General features: G+C 53.0%; 1 protein-coding gene across 19 annotated transcripts in view; it reads right to left on the reverse strand.

Annotated features, from left to right (window-relative positions):
- Positions 1–19,877, reverse strand: part of LOC149328933 (CUGBP Elav-like family member 2) — a 572,935-nt gene that overhangs the window by 199,630 nt on the left and 353,428 nt on the right. For 12 of the 19 annotated variants that reach the window (XM_089559954.1, XM_089559958.1, XM_089559951.1 and 9 more), the window contains exon 2: positions 12,521–12,998. The exons of 6 other annotated variants lie outside the window; for them this stretch is intronic. In XM_089559954.1, coding sequence (XP_089416080.1) covers positions 12,521–12,998 — 478 coding nt within the window. The remainder of the gene's footprint in view (positions 1–12,520; positions 12,999–19,877) is intronic. One more of the 19 variants, XM_089559952.1, reaches the window with a different exon arrangement.

Genomic DNA, 19,877 nt, shown 5'->3' on the forward strand with positions numbered 1-19,877 from the left:
TATAGCTTACACGTGTCTCCCACAAAACTCTCCAAGTATATTCGGACCCACAGCTAAGGACTTTTTACTCCTTTTTCCGCAATTGCGAGCGGATAAAGCAAGTTGGAAGCTGAGGTTGTTTGCCAGTCCTCGTGTCGCGTCCTCCTCGTCGGTGAAGAAGGACGGTCAGTCAGTCAGAGAGAGAAAGAGAGAGGGGGAGTGCCCCCCTTCGGGCACACTCGTCGGAAGCCCATTAATCCCGTCATGATTCACCCTTATCCCGGCGTTGACGCGCGCCCTCCGACGTCACATCCCGCACACCAATGGGACGGCGATCGCAGCGCAGGAAGAAGCCGCCGCGACAGGGGACGCACGTCAGAGTCGACCCCCCCCGAGCGCGTCTTTACGACGCCCGCGGCCTCGGGCCACGCCAAACATCGTTTTTCATCGTACCTGTTCCCGGGGCAGCAGGCCGGCCGATAGGCGGCGCAGATAAACACACGCGCGCACTCCACTACTTCAGCAGGGTAAGCCAGAAAAAGGAAAAAAGCGCAAAAAAAACGAACGAAAAGAACAGAGAGAGAAAGACGAAAACGAAGCGCGAGCAACCTTCAGGAGGATGGCCGCAGCGACGTCCCTCGGTGGGACGAATATATATGTATATAATATATCGGGTCAGAAAGCCTAAGCCGTCGACGTTTCCGAAAAAGGAAGGAAACGCAAAGCGAAATGCCAGACCGACGAGACTGTGGAGAAAACTTACGGGATCTTCTTCATTCTCTCAGAACATGATGGAGCGGAAGCATTAATTAGACCACGAACCACTCTCTCTCCGTCTCCCTCCTCCTGTCTGTGAAATCACAAAAACGCAGGCGCGAGTGAAGCAGGTGAGAGCACCATCTCGAGGATGCGGCAACGTGAATGGTGGCTCACTACATTCCTGTTTCACCTCATCACTCCCGATCACATCTGGTTCGGTTTGTGGTTTGGTGGGTTTGACGTCCCAAAGCTTTTCCCCGTCAAAAAAATCACCTTCCAGCCAATGGCGTCGGCCGATTCTCATAAGCCTGCTAGTGTGGCAAAGCAGGGAGTGGTAGATGTAAGAGGATAATTCCTGACCTCTATGGTCGGGGATAAACCCCTCTCTCCATTGTGGCGGCTTTTCCTGCATTGTCACACTAGCAAGGTCATGAGTACCGGCCGACGCCACAGGCTGGAAGGGGGTCCTTCGAAGGGGAAAAGACGCTGCGTTCTTGAGTTGTATCAGACTACATATAAGGTTGCTGAGCTGGGAACCTGAACACCTGTCATGTTTGACTTGATCTTCCTGCTTCCTATTCTGGTACCACAGTGTGCCCTAACTGCGTAGCCAAGCAGTACTGTAGCAACTGCTACAAGTAACAGTAGCAAAACCAGGGAATGCGAAAAAAAACTAAGAAAAATTCCCTTTTCATCACACCGCCCGGAGTAGAAAGCCGAGGAGACAGTAGATTGAAGACCACAATGCTTCAATCGCTACTGGTGACAGTATGAGTGGGGAGGCCTTCAACCTCCCTATTTTTTTCTCCCCACCGAAGCGCTCGCAATCAAGAGCCGAGTTACAGGGATCAAGTGAGGAGAGAACGGTCTCGAGAGCAGGGAGGAAAAGACGACAGCCAAGACAGACGGAGAAACGACTCAGAAGGAAAACAATGGGAGAAGAGACGCTGACAAGAAGATTGAAACTTCCGCTTCCTCGCCGACCTTTTTTCCCCCGCGATGCTTTCTCGGGCAACAAAACAGAAAACAAAGCAAAGGAAACGAGCAAACACTCAACCAAACCAAACAGGAAAACAAAATGCGACACTGAAGAAGCGGCCAGACGAAAAATGCAGGCCGGCGAAGAGAAAGCAGACGGGGAACTCCGAGCGCTATTCCCCAGGATTTTGCTTTGTTCTGGGCTTCCCGTTTTCCCTTCCTTAAATGAAGCCATCATTTCCTTTGCTTGAGCGGCAGCGCTGGATAATGCGAATGAGAAAAAGAAAAGGTAGCCACGCGCTACACTCAACCGCCCAGACGAGCGCCAAGAAAAGAAAAAAAGGAAACTAGGGAAGCGAAAGCGGGAGGACACGATTGATTCCTCAGCCCCTGTCGTCCCCCCTCTTTTCCCCAATCCCCCTCCGTCGCTTCACGCGGTCTCTTTCCCCTTCGGGGCGGGGGGAGGAAGCAGGACCGCGCGTTCGGCTCTGCACAGATCCTGACGTGATTGGTAGCGCTGTCGCGAGGCAATCGTGGGGAAGACAAAGTCCCGAGTGGCGGCGAGCCAAAGCCGAGCCAAGACCAAAGGCGGGAGCCTCCGGCTTCCCTCTTTTCTTCCCGAGGAAGCCCGAGGCTCAGGGAGGAGGCTGCGGGCGCGCGCGGTCCGCGAACCAGTTTTCGCTTCCTACTGGTCCCCCCTTTACCACACGTAACGTAAAGATATCCCCCCTTAACCAATCCAACAGTGCGAGTCCCAGAAAAATAACCTCGTTTCCAATTTTCCCCCCAGCCGTACAGGCCACAGCTCACAGGAATATATCACAACGTGATAGCCACGCTATTTCTTTTACCAATGCAGACGAAATGTGTCTATAGAAGCCAGTGAATCAAAACTAGCAGCCGTTATTGCTGCCGACACCAGCTTGCAATCGACGGACCGAAATTCCGTGCGCGCAAAGTTGACGTCGCTGGAAAGCGTTCGTCCCAACCCGCCGCCACTATAAGGACGCAAGCTACGCGGAAAGCGACGGGTTTCGATTGCCGAGAATCAGTTTGGCAAAGAACTCCTTTAAAAGAAAACTGCATAGGTTTTAGAAATCAACGAGCTTAAGAGGGTCGAATGTGTGAAACTTGCAGGTAAAGCATGCGAAGTCTTTTTGGGCTAGCACTTGAAATAGTGAAGTAATCGCCGATTAAAATCCGGACGCCCTTCAAGCTTCTCTGCAGCGCACAACGCCAAGTGGGGGGCGCATGGTGACGTCATCAAAGGTATGGGTACATTTCCAACGCACAAACGCCTGCTTTGAAGGAAAAAAAAAACAACGTCACCGAAGGCGAACCCTGCCGAGAGTTGTTTGGCAGCGTCTAAAGCGTCAGGGCAGGGTGTGGCGCACGACAGCGGGTAATTTGAAATCATACCTTCCGTGACGTCACGCTGAATTTTCCTGCACTCCTCCGGTGCATTGAGGAGAAGCGCAAAATTCAATCGTCGATAACGTTACTATTTTAAATGCTAGAGCAAAAACACTTGCCATGCTTTACCTGCAGCCTATATAGATTTGAATCCTTGAATATCCCGCAATTCTCAGAAAAGTGCTGCAGCTGCCCTTTAAAGAATCAACACCAAGGCTGCAAAAGCGAGATATCTCACAAGCGTGCGCGGACATGAAATGCAACGTCGTTTTACACTCTAAACCGAAAGGAGTACAAACATGGTGTCCAGAAAGGGCTGATTTGCATAGATGAAGCACGCGTTTGCCCAAAGCGTCAACTTGAGGAAACCGTGAATGAGCGATGGATTTACAGGCTTAAGCTGATCAACAGCTGACGCTCAGTTATTAATTACGCTTGTAACGTGAACCCAGGTAAAATAAATAAATGACACACTACTACAACAGCTTCCGTACAGTTCTAAAGAGCGGCGTCGTAACACCTCTAAAAAACAAAGAAAATAAAACGTTCAGCAACTCATTCCACTGAATATGCGCCAATAACAAGGTTAAGGAAAACCTGCAACCAATTATCCAGAGTCCTCCGCTACTCATGCTCGCCTCCACGCGCGCTTAAAAGACTGTCCAAAGTAAACAAAAACGCGAAAAAAAACAAACAAGAAACCCCCAGGCGCGCTTTTCTTTCCCCGCGCGCAGCATTTAACCACGAAAGTCCATTCCGGCGGTTCCATCGGCGGCCAATTTGCGCCTACCGGGGACAGCTTCGGAGGAAGCCGAGCGCGACCGGCCAACAGCCGAGCGCGCGGTCGAAGCTGGGGGCGGGGGGGGGTGGGGGGGGGGGGGGGGGGGGGGGGGGGCTAGAGCCAAGTTCTTCAACGCCTGCTTTCGATCCACCGACTGCGGCGGCTCCGCCATGAATGGGGAAAATAACCGGACCCCCCCCAAAACAAAAAGGAAAAAATAGGGACGAAAACGGAGAGGAAATAAAGCGGCAAGAGCGAGATCAAAACGAGAGAGGGCGGCGCGCAAAGTGTGGAGAACCAGGCGACGCGCCCAGATCGACCCTATAGATCTTGCCGAAGAAAAGAGGCCAACTCGCGTGTCCCGACGGAAATGGACCGGCCGCGTCCGGCTGAATGCGGAGCCCCTCTTTTTCAACGTCACGATGGCGGCAGACCGGAGGAGAAGGAGGCCTGTGGGGATCCTTCCCGGCTCGCCACCAGCGTTCCTTCTTCGCAACGTGCGCTGTGCAACCACCACTCGCGGTAAGAGGGACGCGAAGCCATTTGACACCGGCCAGCGGGAGAGGGGGGGGGGGGGTGTTGCTGTCGATAGCCGGACGAAAACCTCACGTAGCCGGAGTTATCAATAGCTGTGCGCAATAACCTCGCCTCGGTGAGGAGTTCACTGGTTCACTCAGTTTCCCTCTCGGATGGATGGAAACAACTTTTATTAGACAAAAAAACAACCTCCCAGGGTGGTCCCCTACTGGTCCCGGAGTCCACGGGACTGTGCTTCACGTAAAGCCCGATCCACCAGCCATTTCTGGCCGGCGGGCTGAGCGGTCCGTAAAGCATCCTCCCAGGAAGAATGAGTGGGATTGGGGATGGGGGGTACTGCCTTTGGGGAAGGACATTCCCAAAGGTAGTGCAAAAGTGTGGACCTCGGCACGGGAGCGTGTCCCTGTTTTGACGGCTCAATCGCTCATTGCAGTAATGGCTTAGGCTTGGTTTACTGGGGATTTATTGTCCCAAAGCGATTCAGGCTATAGGGACGCCGTGATGAAGGGTTCCGGAAATTTCGACCACGTGAGGTTCTTTAACGTGCACTGACATCGCACAGTGCACGGGCCTTTAGAATTTCGCCTCAGTCGAAATTCGACCGCCGCGGCCACACGATTGAACCCTCGTCTTTCGGGTCAGCAGCCGAGCGCTGTAACCACTGAGCCTCCACGGCGCGGCCATTGCAGTAATCTTCGATAAGCATCATCAATCCACTTAGGTCAACTATGGAGAAAATACATCCTCCATGGTATCTCCAAATAACCCAGCCATGAATCACCTCCGACCTCCCCTCCCCATACACAAACTCTTCCTGATCCCATATCCCAACCCGATTTGCTGCCGCGCTCTGCTACGTTGACCTTCTCTTACAACCCTCTTCTTATCCTACGGGTCCACCAGTCATCTGTTTTCGGCATGACCACAGCGGTACCAACTTACAATCACGACGGCAGCAGCCGTATGCCGAAGTGGTCCTTGGAGATGTATCACAAATTGAAAACGTATGCCACAAACGCACCCTACCTACACTAGGACACCCTAATGTCCACGCGTTCTCGTTTTAAGAGGATTCAGCGGACTCGTCGCACCGCACGCAATTGGCCGCGCCTATAAACCAGAAGTGTAGCACATAAACAGCACCCACAGAATCGACCCAAGGGCCAAGAGGACCCAGAAGCTGACGCCGATGCCGGCATGGGGAAGGGGGAACGATGCGAATTTTTTTTTTTTAATATGATAATAAACACGCATTTCTATACACTTCGCGCTCGGGACAACCCTTCCGAGGGGCGATAGGATAACATAGATCCTCATGCGATATCACGTCACAGAAATTGGCTCAAGCGAAAAATGGAGACCAACGGCCTGCTCCCGTAGCGAACATAAAGCAATTTCCCGTTCAGTTCCTCGTAGCACTTCAATCTGTCTTCATTACTAAATGAACAAATTTGAAGGGATGGGGGGGATTATGGCGCCAGACGACTGATGGCCAAATAGCGCCCAAAATAATATGCCATATTTTTACGCCTACGCTGATGTGGAGTTTGGAAGTAATTACCGACATCCCACACCCACGACGCCTACGTAGAGCGCTTGGTTCAGACCAGACCACTAGTGAGACCAGCTGGCCGACGACATGAAATGACCGGAGAAGTTCAATTTGTGCTGACACACAAGGATTCCCTGCTCCTCCGTTGCAACAACTCCGAGGACGACACCTAAACCTGCGGACTGACACTGAAATTCACGGCTCCGCAAAGGCTGCTCGAAAGCTAAAAACCACGCATGACCACCGTAGTTCGCCGAAGACTCTCCCCCCCCTCCCCTCCCCTCTTTTTAAGCCCCAGTACTCAGAAAATGGGGAAGGAAAGGCAGTCACGAGGGCACACGCAGTGGGGAACTGGGGAAGACGAAATGGGGTTCGAGGGAGACAGTGGTTGTAGACAAATAAGGAGGGAGAGAGAGAGAGAGAGAGAGACGATGTGCTGTGCACGTGCGAAACTCGCCACCACCAACGCGCGACACGCAAACTCGATTAAAAGCGTCTCGCGGGGGCCCCAAAGAGCCGGGGTGAGAGGGGAAGAGCGGCCCCGGCCCAGGAAAACAGGGAAGTGGTTTTAAGGGAGTTTAAGAGGACGACGAAGACGTAGGGACGGTGGAAAAGGAAGAGAAAATAGATAGAATAAAGAAGTAAGGAAAAGGTGCAATACAAGGGGAAAAGCGGAAACGGTAGCGCACCGAACCGCACCCCCTTTCCCTCTCACTACGAGTGCTGGGCGTGAAATTTAATGCGCGCCCATGCAAACGCGCCCGGCGGCCGCGCGAGAGAGGGGAAAGAAAGGAATCGGACCTCAGGGATGAGGGGAAGAAGCGCCGTTTCCGGGACAAGCGTAATGCTTCGGCCCACCCGGCCTCTCGCCATACCCTTCCCGCATTTCACCCGCTTCGCTTTCGCGAGGAAGATGCTCGGAGCCTTCTGTGCTCCCCACGGCGAGCGCGCATGCGCGATAGCGGATGTCCGCGCGGTCATCGTGTCGGAGAAAAGGGCAGAACGAAATGCGCCGGTGGAAAGACTGTGGCTAGTTCGCCGCGCCAAGACGGAAACCGCTGGCGCAAATGGCAACACGGCAGCTGCAGCAGAGGGGAAAGGTAAACGACCCGCTGTGTGCGAGGACAGGGGAATGCACAGGCCAGCTGTACAATCAGTTTTGACGACCGTATGGGGACATGAAAATGCCAGGGACCTGCAGTTGCGCCAGACGCTGAGGTGGTAAACGCACCCCTTGAAAAAATTTTTTGCTGTCTATACACTTTGCCTATAAAGTCTAAAGACTTTCTATAGTCAAATTCTACACACTAATCTACAGGCAATTCAAACCCTACAGACAGTCTATAGACACTTTATAATTTATGGACATACACATTTAGTAGGCTTCTTTCTATAGATTGTGTTTAGACTATGAACTGACAAGAAAACGTATTTATAGGAAGGCAATGAAGTCCATAAAAAGTCTATAGACACTCTATAGACCGCTTTCATAAGGGAAGGACGCCCAAAAAACGAAGGACTTTGGGCCGTGAAGCAAGATCCAAGCCATGGGGCGAGAGGTGGGTCTTAGAGTAAGGTTAGGGTCAATGGAGCACGGTTAGGGTCAATGGAGCAAGGTTAGCGTCAATGGAGCAAGGTTAGGGTCAATGGAGCAAGGTTAGCGTCAATGGAGCAAGGTTAGCGTCAATGAAGCAAGGTTAGCGTCAATGGAGCACGGTTAGGGTCAATGGAGCAAGGTTAGCGTCAATGGAGCACGGTTAGGGTCAATGGAGCAAGGTTAGCGTCAATGGAGCAAGGTTAGCGTCAATGGAGCAAGGTTAGCGTCAATGGAGCAAGAGTGGGATCAATGGAGCAAGATTAGGGTCAATGGAGCAAGATTATGGTCTTGGAGCAAGATTATGGTCTTGGAGCAAGATTATGGTCTTGGAGCAAGATTATGGTCTTGGAGCAAGATTATGGTCTTGGAGCAAGATTAAGGTCTTGGAGCAAGATTAAGGTCTTGGAGCAAGATTATGGTCTTGGGGCAAGGTTAGGGTCTTGGAGCAAGATTATGGTCTTGGAGCAAGATTATGGTCTTGGGGCAAGATTAGGGTGTTGGGACAAGGCTAGGGTCTAGGAGCAAGGGCCCATGGACTTCCTCCGAACCTTCCCTTACGATCTAACCCAAACATCCCTCTCCCATCCCCTTTGGTCGCTCACGTGTCCTTTCCCTTTCCTGCCCGCCTTTAACATCCCTTTTCCGCCATATTTTCTCATTTCTATTCATCACGTGACCAAACCGACGCAGTACTGCTCCATGGGCTTCCCTCCTGTGTGCCACTTGAAACGAGTTCGGTCCTTCCCGAGTTCGCAAAAGCCAAGCAGGTGGGTCCGCAACCATACTTCAGCTGTTTGCCAACCACCCACCAACGCAGCTAGCGCCACAGACCCGAGCATTTCACGGTTCGGCGACAACGAAGGGGAAAAAATAACATGAATGCAAGGGAAACAACCCACCCTCTCTCATCGGGGCTCCGACGAGCGCACCGTCGCCAAACTCACGGCCCGAAACTAAGCCGGGCTACAAGTCTCAGAGAACACGGCGCGCCCTGTACACTTCGCTTCACACAGCCGCAGCACGACCTGCTTCGGGGGGAGTCGCCTCCGCAAAATGTTAGCCTCCCGCAGTTCTCGCGCGAGCACAGCGGGCGGAGCTCAGGGGAAACAAAACAACAAAAGAAAGCGACAGTATAAGGACGAAACGCAAAACAAGCACGCTCGGGCGAACCCAAAGCCTCGCTGACGGCGGGTGTTTCGGCCTCGGCGAGCGCACACAAAGGACGGGACAGGCGGAAACAAAGGGTTCTTCCACGCGCCGGCGCTTCACCGAGGGCTTCTCCGCCCTTCCTCCCTTCCACCCCGGCACGGCGTCGGGACAGGACACTTGACAAACGACCGGGCCGCCGGCAGGTATAGTGTATAACGTCGCCGCCTCTTTTGCCATACCCCCCCCCCCCCCCCTCCCTACCCTTACTCCCAACCCACTCCGAAAAGTTGGCGATGCCGACAGCGCACAGAGTCCCCGACGTTTCACTGCTCGGCCTATACGACCGCACACCGTATACACTCGGGTAGTACAAGCTGCCGTACAAAACGACGCACGGCGACACAGGTAAAGCCGCGGGAGGTGGGGATGAGAGAGAGAGAAACGGGGGGACGCCAGGGTGGATTGATGAGAAGCGAAACAAAGAGGCACCCTCGGTTTCTTAGGCATCGCTTAATTCGCGAAACAACACGCGGATTGTCGGCGCGTCAACGAGCGGAGCTTTTGAGAAACTGGGGACACGAGAAGAACCGCGGCAGAGCTGTGAGTGGGAGGAGTGACTTTACCAGGAGTTTCCATCCGAGCCTTTACAAAGTGTCGCACAAAATTTGCGTAGACGAAGAATGCGGCTGTGGTAGCGGTGGACACGCAATTTTTCGCGACGTCCGCCGGAAGAAGTGACACGTTAGGTGCCTGAAAACTCAGAACATGCCGGAGACTTGCCGGGACGGCCAGGTAACGCCTCAGAGTGGAAAGCGTCGCCGCAGAGAACGATTTTTCTTCAAGTCCGCGACGTGAGTTTAGCCGCCTTTGGAGCGCCGTAATTACGGGCCACTAATATTAAACTTAGGCTTCTTACTGCGATGCAGGCAGCGTAGCCCATTAAGCATTTGCAAGAACTTTGCAGTCGCTGCCAAGGGACACAAAGCCCGCCACGTCCCCAGGGCGCCAGAGCGTCTGCATTCCATTCTTCCAGCCAAGTTTTACGAAAGTTTGCGTCACAAGCGGAGACATTCTTTGCCGACCGTAAACTACGAGCCACATCCTACCCACAGAGTTTGTCAATTTGCAAGCGCCGACAGTTCCTTGCACAACGGAGTGCACCCGTCTTACGAGCTAAAATAATTGTGAATTAAACCAGCCCAGACAAACATTCATCATCACAATAAGCCAAGCTTCAAATGACGCCAGCTTTGTCGCGTAAAAACTAAAACAGCAACTTGGATGGCATCCAGAGTTTCGAGGAGACGGAAGACGCATTTACCAGTAAAAATTAGGGAGGCACTTTGATGCTCCAAATTGCGCGAGGTGGAAGCCTTTTCGCGCCGATTTGACTGCCTCTGTTGATGATGACTAATTACAGCTTAATAACTGATTACTGATCAATAAATAATTACTGTCCAAGTGCTAGGTAATGATAATTACGAAATAATGACTAGTTTCTAACTGATGGTTAAGACATACTATGCCCCTATGAATTGACCAAATGTTTAGGGGAATCCCCCAATGTGGAGTAGATTTGTAATAAGGGAGTAATTACTCATTAGAGCTTTCCTTTGTAGCCGTATGGCTGCGCTCGGGTGGATGTAAATGAGTAATTACTCCATTATTGCCCCCATGAATTCAATGACTTTTGCTTTCGGCGAATTACAACATGATGACGTCACCAGGATGATTGGCAGCTATAGCGCGACAGTTTTCGCGCACGGATGGACGGACGGACAACGATGGGACGTTCAAGACTTTCGCCTCAAAAGATTCCCGCCGCTCGAAAAGCGCCGGCAAACGACGCCATCTTCCGAGAGGGATCGCTCGCTTTGATGGGGGCCCCTGACTCACTCGAAAACCGTGTGCTAGCACTACATAATGACGCCCATCGCGCCAGCCGTCCTTGATCGCGTGCTTGCGTTGTAAGCTATAGTCAATGCTTCGCCAAACTAGCTCTAACTACGATCGCTCAAGGGGACACCAATGAACGCCCCAAGCCACAAAACAATTCAGCCTTCCCGAACCAGCACCGGACCCAATCAGGGAGTACAACGGTCCCCCAGCCCCGTCAACGACCGACCGACCGACTCCTCCGTGTCCATTTGTCAGGACAAAAAGGGGAGACGAAGAAGCGGCGCCTCTTAATGAACCGGATCACAGACACAGACCAGTGTGCGTTGTTTCCCGACACCCCACCCCCGTTCTCCCTACAGCGGCGATAATAGTCTCCGCGAGCGTAGTCCAGGCCGCGCCCCGCAATTCGTCTTCGTCACTAAGTGGCCGCCGCCTCTCTGAGGACAATCACGAGGCTCGTTACAGCCAGTCCAGGACTGGCCCGTGCGCGTACAAGACCTGCCCACTCGGAAGGAGACAAGGCGGAGAACACCTTCGCGCCGTTTGGCACTCTCTTACTTTCCGCTCTCACGGAATGAAGGCTAGCCCCCAGCGCATGGGCTGCCAAGATGGATAAGAATAGAGCCAAACCACCCCCGTGACGAAACTGCCAACTACAATGCCCCTGAGGCGCGCAGCGCGGGCGTCATAAGCGCCAAGAGTTTTCTGTGACGGATCACGCGAGCTGTTTATATCGCGTCGTCGGATGTACTCGCGCGACCGCCTCGACGGACAACAAGACGAGAGCGCTCTATTCAGACGTTCCGAGTTCTTCGCTGGGAACGGGAAGACTTGAGAAGGCCGTGAAGGCTGCCAGAAAGGCGCGCTATCTGAAAGAAGGTCTCCTCACATCCGACGCTGCCATCACACATGCTTGTTCTTTGAACGCTCATTGTCTGTCACTTCACTGGACAGGAACTCTCCCTGAAGAGGCGTACACTGCCTCCAACCCGCTCCTCCCACCCATCCCCCTGAAGACAGGAAAACCTATAAACCTTAACAAGACCTCGCACGAGTGTGCGACGTACTCGCTTTAGCAAAGACCACCTTCGCCGTCACAATTCCTCAACGCAATTTCTCAACGGGTCACCGAGGCCCAGCTACTAAGCTCAGCAAGGGACAGCATGGGACAGAACTACACCTAAGGTTGCGAGGTGCGCGGGTACTGCAGGGCTCGACCTGGACAAACCTGCGTACATTCATCACCTCATCAGCGAAGTCTTAGCAGCTGACTGCCAACAGATTCCCGCTGCTATGTATGCAAACACCGAAACCGCGACTTCAGCATTAGAGCAGCAAAACGACGCAACCACTGAGCAACTGAATCGAGAAACCCCAGGCGTAACTACGGTATGCAATACTATCCCTGCTACAGCCATCCCGAATAATTCGGATTCTACAGCTAGACACCAATTTTAGTGCCAACTCCATTTAGAGCTTCGCATATCATCATCATCATCATCAGCCTGACCACACCCACTGCAGGGCAAAGGCCTCTCCCATGGCTCTCCAATTAACCCTGTCCTTCGCCAGTTGCGGCCACTGCATCCCCGCAAACTTCTTAATCTCATCCGTCCACCTAACTTTCTGCCGTCCCCTGCTACGCTTGCCTTCTCTTGGAATCCACTCCGTTACCCGTAAGGACCAGCGGTTATCTTGCCTTCGCATTACATGCCCTGCCCAAGCCCATTTCTTCCTCTTGGTTTCGACTAGGATATCATTAACCCTCGCTTGTTCCCTCACCCACTCCGCCCGCTTCGCCTATAACACTCGTGAGATGAAGTACCAATACTAATAAAGCCATCGACTACTAGGTTCAGGGGCAGTGATGCATTACCAGCAGCGCGAGCCAGGGCAGGGGCGCGCCGTTCAGGGCCGCAGTGCGCGCTCGGGCCCCTTTGAGCAGGCTGCGTGCCACCAGTCCCTGCAGCAGCTGCCTGCCCAGCGTCTCCCTGGCCAACTGGGCGGCCTTGGCGCGCAGCCGCTTGCCCAGGCGGCGGCGGCTGCTCGCCGTCGTGGCCGCCGCCACTCCGCCGTTGGCCACGCCCCCCGTCGCCGCTGTGGCGCCGCCAGCGCCCTCGGCAGCGCCGTTTCCCGTTCCGGCGCGCGTCATGGGTGCCAGCGCGGCGCGGCTGAGCCAGGCCAGGCTGTGCAGGAGCACCTGGCGCCGCTGGGTCTCGAGCAGCTGGCGGAGCAGCCGCTGCTGCTGGTCGCCGGGAGCCTGCTGGTGCGGCTGCTGCTGGTGGCTGCTCCGGTCGCCCCGGCGCAGGCTCGACTGCAGGCGGCAGCGCGGCCGGCCTCGGGAGAGGCCGCTGCTGCGCAGGCGCACACAACCCGGGACGCGACATGGAGCAGGTCCCGAGCGTTCCGTTGGCGGAGTTAACCTCCCCCGGAGGCGCTGAGCGAGCACAGAGCACCCCGCCTCGAAATTTGGGACCAGTGGGGTCAAGCTGAGCGAGGCACGAAGCCAATCGCACTACCACATCCGAATTGAGGATGCTACGCAAGTGTTCAATTTCGCTAGTACGCCCTTATGGTCAGGATAGGGCCTATCACTTTCCAAAATTCCATGATGTCCTGCTAGTACTGCATACGGTCCCAACAGTGTTGTATAGTTGTTTTCACGTGCTAAATGTATTGAATAAACTTGAAGACGGAGTCAATACTAGGTTTCTATTTCTGAATGTCTTCGAGCTGGCTTCGAATGTTTGATCATAGCTCTTTTGCTGCCCAAACTGCATTGAAGGCGCAGTCAGGAGTTACTAAGAACCACATTTTCACTGCTCTTGCGGCTACTGCGTAAGTGCCAAGGATGACAGTAGATGATGTCTTATCTATGTCTTCAACATGAATGTCCGCGGTTAGACAATGTCTAAGGTTATACAAGGTTAGACACAAAAGCAAGCTCATTAGCCTTTTCTGAGGAACGATCCAAGGCGAGAGGGCGGGTGCTCTGTGCGACGCATTCAGGCCCCAAACCCAACGCGTCTGGGGCATCGCTTCGTGAGACGATCGCGCAGTGGCCGGCGGAGACTCAGTCGTGGATACTGCCCAAGTCTAATCAGGCTAATCAGCCCAAGCTAATCAGGCGCGGTGGTTTTCTTCCGTAGTTCAGAAACAGCGAAGCACGAGGGGAGCGTGTGGCGGATCTGTATATCCCGTATACACATCTGTATATGCAGATCTGCATACGGATCTGCAGGCGGTCGTATCGCGAATTAGAATGCCTAACCATATATCAGCCAAGAGAAACATCGACGCGGGCGGCATATCATGACGCGGACGGCATATATCATGACGCGGGCGGTGAATCGTAACGCGGACGGCTCTCCACGAGGCGGACGGCATTCACGAGGCATTTAATGATACCCAAAATTTTAGACCCAAACCGTAGCAGAGAGTTCAGAAAGGTTATTTTGTGCCCTCTTCGTAAGAGTGGAATAGGTTCGAGACATGTTTAGGGAACAGATTCGGAGTACTAGTAGAGACACTTTTCGTAGGGAACATCAGGGACCGTTTTTGGTGTCACCATTTTGCCGCTCAGCCCAGGTGACATAATTTGTGCCAAAGATGACAGAAAGGAAGGAAACAGTGATGATAAGCACGACTTCATTTGGACACGCACCATATGTCTATTCCACCCACTTCGTGTCACGATAGATTGGGTGCCGAAACTAAAATCTGCAGGGTAAAGAGGTACAATGAAAGGGCGAAATGAAAGTACCAAAAACGGTCCGTGCTTGGAGTACGTTTCCGCACTTCATCTATTTACATTATGCCTAATGGCAAACACCTCGAATAAAAAAAAGAAAAGTAGCTGATTCCTCTGCGATAGCTCGCCAGTCAAACCAAACCAACTGCAGCTCGCTTTCCGGCAGACTAGCGTCATATATATGCGATGTTTGCTTGAAAATCAACAGCACATGAAGCCCTAGGAGGTAAAACTAACTAACCAATGCCAGAAATAACGATGGACATGAGCTGTGAGAGACAGCAGATGTTAACCGGTGCCAGCGAGTGCATCTTATAACAGAAAGAAACCGAAGCTTCAAAACACGGGATGAAATTCAGTCGTACGCAGGACAGGAACAACATTTCTCTCAAACTCCTTTCATGGAATGCATCGTCTACGGAACTATTTCACCTGCTGTGACAACAGAAGTCACTCGCGACATCGGCTTTCCCAAACCAAAACTTCACTTGGTTCTGTGGAGAATAGTTCGCTAATGCGCCACACTATCCGCGGCGGAGAGCTGGATGTAATAAGCGCTTCAAACACCGCGGTGGTTTTATAGGTGCAGGTAAACAAAGCAAGTGGCAAATAACAAGAGAACACGACAACACGGGAGCCCGAATGGCACGTGGCAAAAAAAAAAAAAACGCATAAGCTAGGCTGTTGAACGGGGTGAAAACAGGTACCGGAAGTTACTTCCGGGCCGTTTCCGCCTGCGGAGAGGCCGCGTGCGCGCGTGGTGCCGAAGTCACCACTTCCCATTTCAGGACGCGGAAAGAAAGACAAAACGACGAAAGGGGAGTACTGCGCTGGAAAAAAAAAAAGAAAAAAGGAGGAACGCAGGGAAACGGTGACGCTGGCTCCTCGCAGAGTCAGTGCCATACTTATTTGAATATGGGTCACAACGCCTCTGTTATTCTGCGGACGTTAAAAGTTCGCGTTGTGCACTGCACGTCATAAGAAGCACGCGCTCCACAAGCAGTTTTCTTTACGGAACGTTTCTCTGAAGATTCACGCCTACCAAGTGAGGTAATAGTAACACAATAAATAAAATAAATCGAAAACGATTTCCTTTCCTTTCCACAAATGCTGCATGCCGACAACCACGACAGCCAACGCTTAATTATTACGTTTCGTTTCGTTGCATGGGTTCCAGTGTGCCACCGCTACGCGCTGCTGAAAACGATGCAACACTAACTAGCCCGACGGCTTGACCAATACTTTCGGCGGAAAGAAAACCGAAAGTACAGGAGAAGCTGTCGGGCTAGTTGGTATTGCACTGTTTTCAGCAGCGCGCAGTAGAACGAGGGCAGAGCTTTGACACGAAGGCTGCTGAAAACGAAACCAAAAGTTCACCATCTCTCCTTACCCTTTCACTCGCCCTCCCACCCTTGCTTTCTTTTTTTGGCGCTTTAACCCCCGCTATGCGAGAGTCGTCGGTGTTGAAATGGCTGGAGCGAATAGCGACCCGAATTCAAACGCCACCCGGCGAATTCTTATCTCGCAGGAATCGCCCTTTATCAACAGAAGGACAAAGAGGCGACACGAACTGCCGGTCGAGGGGGCGCGTATGGCGGACGAGATTGTGCAAGGATCCATTAGCTAACGGACTGCAGGCTCGTTACTGAACCACTTTTTTTCGCGGACTTTTTTGCCTACTCGCGTAAAGAAAAAGCGAGAAAAAAACAAACGAGCACACCGCAAGCGCCGGCCAGCCAATTTCCAACCTTCCCAGGAAGCCCGAACAGGATCGAAACGCCGCGGACTCGGTTCCGAGTGAGAGGGGCGTAATGAACGAGTCCCTTCTACATCTCGAGGGGCAACGACCACGGAAACCTATCTCTCCTCTCTCTGTATGTACGTCACTGAGTAAAACAAACAAAGAAATAACAAAAACGAGGGGGAGCTCTACAGAGGGAGTGAGAGAGAGACTCATAAACGCCATTCAGCTAACCCGTAGGCCGTGAAACGACCTTGCGCAAGCAAGCAACCATCCCCGCTGGTGCGACACTCAACGAGTGGCGCGGAGTTTGGGCCCTGTGCTCTGCGAGCGGAACGAAACGCCGTAAAAACGGGGCGTCCGGAGCGCGCGGGAATAAAAACAGTAGAGAAAAAACGCAGGGCACAGCAGCGCTGTACGCGAATTGAGCGGGAAAAGCAAAACTCGCTCCTCGTCGCGACAAAGCGCGCGACCAGCGAATGCGTGTGTACGCCGCGAACAAGAGAGAGAAAGAGAGACGATAAAAGAAAAAAAAAGATGAAAACACAAAGAAAGAAAAGAAAAAGCGAAGTAGTAAACTACAACAATCAGAATGAGCGCCACTCTGCCGGGGACGCGTATAAACAGAGTGGACGCAGTCCCGATATACGCGGCGCCCGGGTAAGGCGCTAAGAGACGGATGAAACAAAAAAAAAAAACACGGAAGTAAACAAGCAAATAAACTATATAGAAGTACAATTGAACCGAGTAATGAGCCACTAAGGAAAATAAGGATGCGGTGGAGTAGCATGGAAGAAATTTTTTTTTTCTTCAGTCCACGCAGTGGAAAGCTAAAACACGACGTGAAAGGAAACCAGTTCGCCACAAACGCCCACCATCCTGGCGGACCACAGACAGTTCGGCCAGGCAACTACTACACATTTCATTCTTATAGCCCGCTTAAAGCCACGCCTTCCGGCTAGACAGACCGAAACCAAACCGCTAGAGAAGAAACTGACTTCCATTTCAGCAACGCGTCGAGCGGGAAGCCGCGACCCATCGGACGAAAGCCCGAGTCGTTTGCGGAGGGGTCTATAGCAACCCCCCCCCCCCCCTCCCAACGCGCAGTCCGTTATAACTGCCCATTCCAGGGCGCTGGTAGCGCCTCCGTTTCCGCTTGTACACAACTGCGCCCGCACCGCCGCCCTCCTCCGTGAGGGACAAGGGGGAACGCGTTCACAACGGCAACGTCGCTGCCGACGTTGAAGTTTCTGAAGCTTCGCTGAAGTTTCTGGAGCTTCGCTGAAGTTTCTGAAGTTTCGTTGAAGCTTCTCAGAAGATACACTTACCGCAGATTACGGAGGCGGCCAATTTGGGCTTTTTAACCTACCGGGAACAAGCCCTTTTGTACACTCGATATCTGCAAGAAGGCCAAACAAAAGGCACCGGAGTAGCTCTCGCCCCCTAAGTATATACTATACCATTTAACGCCATTTTTAGTTTTTCACAGTTATTTTCAGGAGTACGTGATTTCGCAGTAGAAAGAACTTTCTGGTCTTGGTCGGCAGAGATGAAACTGTTTCGCCAACGTTTATACATGTGGCCCCGGCCCCCAAGTCCTTCACGGCGAGAGAGAAGCTCGCCGAACGCTCCTGACTGATACGAGGAAAATCGATGGACAGATGGATGCATGGAAGGTGGGAGCGTCCCCTTTGAAACGGGGTCGTGGCAGCTGCCACCATGCTCGGCTTTGTTTTTTTTTAATTTCTTGAACAGTGTTATTAATCGATCTATAAATCCGCCATCTGCTTTAAACACATTTTTAACCCCCCAAACTTCTAGCCTTATGTCACCTCTCTGCTTTCGAGCCACCAAAATGTCAGTCGCCGACAGCGCCGCCCTGGGGCTAAACCGGTACGTTCAGGCGGCATTCTCATCTTCGTCCCTCAATTTCCCCTCACTACATATAGCACGTGACCAGCGGCTGCCTGCAACATAGCGTCCAAGCCGCTCCACCATGAGACCCCCCTGAAACCACGGCCGCGCGGACATAAAGGGACAAGTTCCGGCCTGTTCCCTGATTTCCGCCGTCTTCTCCAAGCGCTCGCTCCGTGCAATGTTCGGAGGCGCGTTCTTACCCCCTCCCCTCCGTTTTGTTTTTTGTTTTTCCGCACGCAGAGACACGACCCCCCCCCCCCCCCCCCCCTCCACTTCCCCCGGGAATTACGCTTCCCCGCTCGGCTTCCGGGAGCACCGTAGTACCAGTGGCGCGTGCGTCGCATCGTGCGCCGCCTGCCTTCTCCGCGTGCTGTGCTCCCGGGTCGGTGGTCGGGGACCGCTCTACGCCGCCGCGAGCAGCGGCAGCGCCCGAGTCCCGCGGAAAATCGATGACCCCCCGCCGCTGCCGCCGTTCTCGCCGGACCCGAGCCGTCTCTGCCGCCCGCATCTTTCGCAGGGACGACAACACGCGGCGCAGATCGAGTACGCGGCTCACAGAAGCGAGAGAGAGAGATAGCTAACGTGCGCCGTGCACGAGGGAGAGAGGCGAGCGCAAGACCCGCACGTACAGGACAGCGACAACGCACCTTCACGTCCACAACGAGAACACGAGAACTAACAAGAAAGAGCGTTCGCGCGAGCATGCTTGGAAGCCGTGCCCTGGCCAGGCGCGATGACCTCCTCCTCCTCTTCGGCTTCTTCCCGGTAAACGCGCCCGCATGCCGGGAGGATGGGGAAATAGGGAAAGCGCGCGCAGCGTCGGGACACAGGCCGGCCTCCCTACGAGTGCCCTGCACTGCGGCAACCGTTCTTTGACGAAAAGGACGCTGGCTTTGCCTATCAAGTGACTTAATCTCCTACACTGCACATTTTCCTCTGCATTCTTCCTACGAGTGACGTGCCAAACGCCAAAACAAGAGGCCTGTTTAAGAAGAAAGGTACAGAGTCGGTCACACTTCTCTAGAGTGCTCGTACGGTGTGTGGTGCGGAGAAAATGAACTGAAATCTTTTCGCAGCTGCTTTGCTAGTGGTAAGGCGCTGGTGTACGTGTGCGTTCACGTCTCTATTCAGCCGCTCTCCAGCGCAAGCATTATTAGTAAAAGTCAATACCTGCTTCGTAATTTCTCTTCATTCCCCCCGAACGGCAACTTTCCAGCGCTCTAGACGAGTGTGATCGACTCTGTACTTTATGCTGCTGCGCGAAGTAGGTGTAGTAAGGCTGATGATGATGATTATGATGACATGCCGGATCCCCTGACATGTGTTCAAGTAACTAAATGCTCAAAGGGGCACTTGACACCAAATACAAGTTGGCCGAAGTTGCTGTGCGATGACGGTGAACGTTAAAGGTCCCCACGTGGTCGAAATTATTCCGGAGACCTCCACTATGGCACCATTTTCTTGCTTTCTTCTTTCACTCCATCTTCGTTCCTACCCTTACAGCGCGGTTGAGGTGTCCACCGAGATATATGAGTCATTTCCTTCCCTCAAAACCTATTTCCCGGATTTAGCTGACATCAATAGGGTACCGGTGGTGAAGTATGTTCACAGAGAGACCACCCGCACTGAAAAGGAAGCTGCAGTAATGTAGAGAAGAGCAAAAAACGGAACACAGGTGTCGCCATCGCCGGCAGATTGAGCAACTAAGATACGAGCATCGACACCGTTCCTTTTTGGTGCGGATCCCAGAGTCTACGCTGCATCGCCGTCCATTTCAAAACGTTGGCAGGCCGTCCTTTTCGGTGAGGACGTCATGAGTCTGAA

Source organism: Amblyomma mixtum, chromosome 9, assembly GCF_055824585.1.
Source record: "Amblyomma mixtum isolate Tamu chromosome 9, ASM5582458v1, whole genome shotgun sequence".
Classification (NCBI taxonomy): Eukaryota; Metazoa; Arthropoda; class Arachnida; order Ixodida; family Ixodidae; genus Amblyomma; species Amblyomma mixtum.